This window comes from Fukomys damarensis, unplaced genomic scaffold, assembly GCF_012274545.1.
Source record: "Fukomys damarensis isolate Sample0158 unplaced genomic scaffold, DMR_v1.0_HiC HiC_scaffold_27, whole genome shotgun sequence".
NCBI lineage: Eukaryota > Metazoa > Chordata > Mammalia > Rodentia > Bathyergidae > Fukomys > Fukomys damarensis.
The window spans coordinates 22,340,693-22,346,647 of NW_022900939.1; the positions used below are offsets into that span (position 1 = coordinate 22,340,693).

At 54.6% G+C, this 5,955-nt stretch overlaps 1 protein-coding gene across 3 annotated transcripts; it reads right to left on the bottom strand.

The window, feature by feature from the left end:
- Npas4 (neuronal PAS domain protein 4) lies at positions 1-5,849 on the bottom strand. Of its 3 annotated transcripts, XM_010635894.2 has the most exons (8): positions 4,679-5,849; positions 3,806-3,957; positions 3,535-3,637; positions 3,158-3,431; positions 2,873-2,982; positions 2,386-2,521; positions 836-2,265; positions 1-178 (listed from the first exon to the last, which is right to left on the bottom strand). In XM_010635894.2, exons 1-8 carry the CDS (start codon positions 4,851-4,853, stop codon positions 150-152), a joined length of 2,409 nt encoding a protein of 802 aa, XP_010634196.1. In that variant the 5' UTR covers positions 4,854-5,849; the 3' UTR covers positions 1-149. The 3 variants fall into 3 exon arrangements, with proteins under 3 accessions (XP_010634196.1, XP_019064868.1, XP_010634194.1); XM_010635892.2 differs by lacking the exon at positions 1-178 and having other exon boundaries at positions 496-2,265; XM_019209323.2 differs by lacking the exons at positions 2,873-2,982; positions 3,535-3,637; positions 3,806-3,957; positions 4,679-5,849 and having other exon boundaries at positions 4-178; positions 3,158-3,423.
- Between the last annotated feature and the right edge of the window lie 106 nt (positions 5,850-5,955).

A 5,955-nucleotide genomic window follows, 5' to 3' on the forward strand; every position in this document is an offset into this window, starting at 1 on the left:
CCCACCTCCCCCCAATCCTCCAGGGCCCAGGGAATCAGATATATCCCCTTTGGCCCCCAGAATCCCCCCACAGTCCCGGGGGGGTGGAGAGCGGCTCCACGTCTTGATGACAATATGCCATACTTGACGACGTTAAGTCACAGACTTATTCAAAACGTTGGTTCCCCTCCACTTCCATCTGTAGAGAGAGAGAGGAAGACAGAGTCAGTCAGACCTATTAGAGAAAGGTGTGGGACAGTATTGACATATAGTATGGGCTTCAAATATATTGGCCCCATGGCTGAATGATCCCAGAAGCTTAGCAGATAAGGGGTAACATGGGCGGATGGAATGAAACTGGCCACAGATTTGAAAAGGATGGGGATGTGATCAGGAAGAAGCTGTGAAGGAGTCAGGGCTGATCTCCATCCTCTTTCTTTCCCCAACTCCTACTTGCTCTGTAGTCCCTTCATCAGGAAAGAATGTGGGGACAGAACTCTAATCAATTTCCATCAATTCTTGTGTGACTTAAGGACAATTTTTAAAACTCCAAGACCTTGATTGTCTCCATCTATAAAATGGGGTTGGTGACTAATTTAGGTCCACATAGAGTTATAATGCACAAATATTTACCTAAGGATTCTCCCCTACTGTAGCCTACAACCTCAGCCCATCTGCCAGGCTTGCTGATTCAATAAGTTCTTCATTTTTTCTTATCCTCACTGCTACCTTAAAAGATGATGTTATCTACTCAATAAAACTGAGTTATGAGGAGGAGACTGATTCACCTAATCCCACCCAGCATCTCACTGGGAGGAGAGGGACATGAGTTCTTGGACATTTGGGCCTGGCTTACCTTCATGGAAGCTGTCTTGAACTTGGCTCTGGAGTTGATGCAACTCATCAGGAAACCCATCGTAGGGGAATGTTGAGACACTTGTCTCAAAGGCGGTTTCATAGGTGGCCAGGTCCTCCAGAAAGCTGTGGTCTTCTGGGGACAGGTTGTTGCAAGGAGATGAGGCCCCTCTTGGGCCCTCTGGCTCAGGATCCCCTGAACCCCATTCCCCATTGGGGTCTGGAGTAGAGAGATCCATGAAGATGTCTTCTACGGGTGTCTCTTCCAGGAACATGTTATCAGGGTCAGCCAGGAAGTCCAGCTCCTGGCATTTCCAGGGTTTTAGGTCCAGGCTGAGCACTGGGGGGCCAGCCCCTGGCAAGGACAGGTTGGAATCCAGGGGCTCCAGCCCTCCAAGTGACTCCAATCCCCCAGTACCAGCCTCAGCTGAGAAGGGCCTGTCCATGCCCTGAGCCAATTGGCTAATCTGCTGGATGAGACGGTCGATCTCATTTTGCTCCTTCTCAGAGTAGTGAAAAAAACTCTGCTTGACTGGAGAGGCCTCAGGTGTGAGCAGACCTTCAGGCACCAGGGGAACATCCACAGAGAGGGGACCCCGGAGCTGAGCAAGGGCCAGGAGTGTACAGTCCCCATTACCAGGACTGCTAGGACTTGGGGGCAACTTCTCATAGAGAAAACTGCATCCCTCCTGTGCAAAGTAAGTCTTGGTAGAATTGGGGCTCAGTTGTTCTGGGAAAGTTTGGCTGGGGCTGTTCAGGTGTGCTTGGAATGCTGTGGTGGGAGGAGTCAGCTGTTCATGTGTAGGGCTGCCCAGCGGCTCTGGGAAGGTAGTAGTGCTGGGAAGCAGCTGGTCTGAGAAGGTGGAGGTGCAGGGAGTCAGTTGGTCTTCATAGTTTCTGGCTGAGATCTCAGTCAGCTGGCCTTGCAATGGGCTGGTTAGTGGATCTGGGAAAGTTGCACTGCTGGGCGTCAACTGATCAGAGAAGGTTGCAGTGCTTGGAGTCAGCTGTTCTTGGAAAGAGCTGGATGGGGTGGGCAAATGGGTCTGGAAGGGCTCATGGAGGCTGAAAAGGAAGGTGCAGCCTCCTGGCTTGTGGGGTGTGTAAGGTGGGGTGCACACAAGTTCCTTGCTTAAGTCAGCTTGGAGAGAAGGCTCAGGCCCAGAAGGGAACGGCAAGTAACTGAAGTCCAGTTCTTTGAGGGGTCGAGGAATCTCTTCTGATGTTGACACAACACCCAGTTGAGGAGCACTGGGGAAACTGGTGCTTCTGGGAGCCCCGAGGGCTGGGGTAAAAAGTGGATTAGAGCACTGTTCTTGGGAGAGGACAGTCTCAGGGAAGGAGGGTAGCACAGTTGGGTTGCCTAGGACATAAGCTGCATGGGTGTCTTCAGAGTTCAGCTGCTGGCGGAGGCTCCAGGCTTCCATGTCACTGGAGAGGAGAAAAGAGGCAACTGGTAAGGGCTTGGTGACCATTCTCAAAGTAGTTTTCTGATTTCTATCTCCTCCATGCTGAGCTTGGCTGCCCCCAGGCCCTTGCCTTGCAGCTCACCTGATTGGGTAGTTATTGGCAGTAATAGGGCCCTCTGGACCTTCTGAGTATAACAGGCAGTAAATCCATGCCCAGCCTCCATGCTTGGACTGTAGTCTCACTACCATCTCTGCCTGAATATCTCCACTCTCAGCCACTGGGGAGAAAGAAGAGATGCAGAGTTAGCATGTCCATCAGGCAACACCACCTAAATTCCCACCTTGCTCCTCTCTCCACTCAATTGAGGGAACCAGGACATCTTTTCTCACTACCCTAACCTGCACCTCACAGTTTGCCACCTTGACCTCACCACGCAGAGTTCCCCAGCTCTGGTTCTCCTCTTGCCTTGACTCCTCACCCTATGTTCTAATGTGTATGCTATGGCATCCAAAACTGTCAGTCTCTGACATCTCCCCAACCTCAGTCTTGACCACAGTCCATTCTTAGTCTGCTCTCCCATCCCCTTTCCCAGCTCCCTGTTTTGTCCCCAGCCTCTCTGGACACTCACACAGGCGGTAGTGTTGAGCAGAAGCGTGGGCCAGGTCCTCAGGGTGCAGCAGTCCATACCATGATTTACAGAGCAGTTCACTGCGCTCAAAGCCCAGGTAGATTAGAACACTGGGAAAGTGGAAAGGGTGAGGTCAGCTTGCTGTTTTCCTTGCTTGAAATCCATGCATCTCATTCCCTCCCTTTGCCCTTCTAAACCCCATCTTTCCTGCCCCTGACTTCAGAATCTAGGGTCCCCTCATCTCTGTCCTGATTTCCTCCTGGGATTTGAACACTCTAAGCTTACCTCTCAGAGATGTCCAGTAGGGCCAGGTCTTTAGCATGCCGGCTCTGGAACATGGCCAGGAAAAGTGAGGCAGGACCAGGGCCAGGGCCAGGGCCAGGCCCAAGGCGGGGTCTTGGCTCCAGAGGGGCACAGAAAGCTGTGAACACAGGGTTTCCTGCCCAGTAGGCTCCAGGTGGATGGGCATGGAATCGGCCTCGAATAAGCACCAGTTTGTTGCCTGCACTCTGGCGCCGGAGAGACTTGGAAGTGTTGAAGCGGCAACGGAAGAGGCGATCTAGGTGGACAAAGAGAAAAGTTAATAAGTGGGTGGGTGGATGAGAGCGACAATGGATGGGGTAGATAGAGCAGAGCAACAGGAGGGAGAAAAGAGTTCTTACCAGTGTCCAGAGCAGAGGGCAGGGTGAGCTGCTGGCGCACAGTGAGGTGGTCAGCTGGGTCAATAATGTCGTAGATACTGTCACCCTGGGCAACCAGGTCCACCTGGAGGGAGGAAGGAAGAAAGGAAGGGTAAGATGACCATTAGTGAGGACAGCAAGAGCCAATCATTGGCCCACAGCATCCTGCAGCATAGAACCCCTCCCTCTTCGGTAATTCAGTTTCTCAGTAGAATTCATTGTACCCCATTGGTGCCCCAGCCTGAGTACTCACCATAGAGTGGCCAAGATGCTCACTCACACTCTCAGACAGGTATAACAGCTTCCCTTCTGCTGTGAATACAAGCAGAAATCCAGGCAGTGCTGCCACGATATCTTCAAGTTCTTGAGCAGAAAGAAGCCCGGTAGGACCTGCCAGAGGAGTGCCTGCGGAGTTAAAAGATACAGTGTGTCAGGGTAAGATTAGGAGGCAAAGTCGAAAAGAGAAAAGCATGGTTTGAGTTTCAGAGAATCCAGAAGAATATCTCATGGGCCTGCCTCTATAAACACCTGTTGACCCTCTGCCCGCAGCTCTTGGCCCCGGGGACCGGCTTCTGGAACTCCCCAGTCAGCCAGCCCTCAATTCTAAACCAGAGCGGGAGCCTCCACCGCCCTGGATATCAGAACCGCGGAGAGAGCTCCCAAGCGGACTCGCTTTCAGCACCGCGGACAGCACACCGCAAGAAAACGGCGTGCTCAGCACCGCGGACAGCGCTCTCGCGATGGGCCGAAAAAATCCTTTCGCTGTTGGGGACAGCGGCTGTCCTTCCCCAGGCTGTGCAGCCTCCGTCCCTGCAACTTCCCGGGCTTCCCTTCCCGCACTCCCGGAGTGCCTCTGAGCTGGAGGGGACTGAGGCCATTCTGTTCTGGCTCTTCTCCTCGCATTAATCTGGCACTTGGGACAGCGTTTAGTCTCTCTAACCCTAACCCAGAACTAAGGTGAAGTCTGGATGGAGCTCAGGAGGAAAAGTAGGAAACCCTGAGTCCCTCAAGCCTCTTCTCTCCCCAACATGCTGCTCGAGACACGCGGCAGTCCCATCGGGTTCCCTAAGCTCCACTGCTCCCGGTGCCCGTCAGCTTGGACCTCTGGCAGCCCCAGTTTGCTCACCTCCAGCGAAGAAGACACCCTTGCGAGTGTAGATGCAGGCAAGACTCATAATGTGCAGGTAGGACAGCCGGACCTTGTCGGCTTCAGCCAGCGGCAGCAGCTCCTTGAGGTTCCGGATCTCGGCGTTGATCTGGTCGCGGCGCGCCTTGGAAGCGCCCTTGGTGGAGCGGTACATGATTGCCGGCCGTGAAGCTCCAGCTCCGGCTCCCGGAACACCTGCGTCCCTGCTCGAGGCACCGGCGGCTTCCTCCTCCTTGCTTCCCGGTATCTCGCTCAGGCTCTCGCTTGCGCTCTCTCTCCTCTCTGGGCTCCGCTTGGCTGTGCTGCCCCCCTCGCCTGTCTCGTTCCGCCTTATATAGCTCCTGCCAGGCGTGGGGGGCTCATTTTAGAGACGGGAGGGGGGCGAGAAAGCGGGAGGCTGGGCCAAGAAAGCTGCAGCGGGAGCTGCTGACTGGGGGGGGGCACTCCTCCTCCCTCCCTGCCTTCCTACGTCATCTCGTGACGTTGAACGAGAGCGGGAGGGGGAGGAGGGAGAGGGGAGAAGGGAGGGGGCGCGGCTGGCGGGAGCCGAGCCAAGAGCCGAAGGCTGCAGTAGAGAAGCCTGAAAGCGGGTGTGGGGACCCAGGCTTCCGAGGGGTGTTCAGCTGAAGGAAGGGACAGGGCACAGTTTAGGGCGACCTGAAGACCCTGGCAAGAGAATCTGTAGAAAGCAGAGAGGAGCTGGTATTGACAATGATTTTTTTCTGAAGAGTAGGAGAATGGGGAGAAATAGGATCGTGGGCAGATCGCCCTTGGAATCTGCCAAAGTTTCTGATGCGGCGGGGGGTGCTTTCCATGGCTTTTAGGGGACAATCACAGCTAGAATTTCTCGCTGGGGTCTACTGAGTCTGGGATTCCCTTGGCTATTTTCAAATCACTAATCCCACCCCCAAGCTCTGGCTTTGGGAATTTATCGGGGTAGCTACACGGGGAACTAAGCCCCTGGGGTGGAGTGGAATGGAGTTCCTGTGAGGGGGATCGACTGGATTTGGCCTTGTCCTATGGTCCCCCAGCCAAGAATAACAGCAGCAATACCAACGGTGTCGCCTGCAGTGATCCTTTTCCCTGCTGATTAATTCATCTCAGCCACTGAAGGGGGAAGCTGAGGAAGGGACCCAGGGCCCGGTGAAGATGTGGGTCTGCACTAAGGCCTGCCCCCCCTCTTTGCCAGCCCCCAAAGTGAGCGGTTCCCCCTCCCTCTCGCGAGCTTCTCTTCCGCGGGCGGGCTGGGGGGCGGG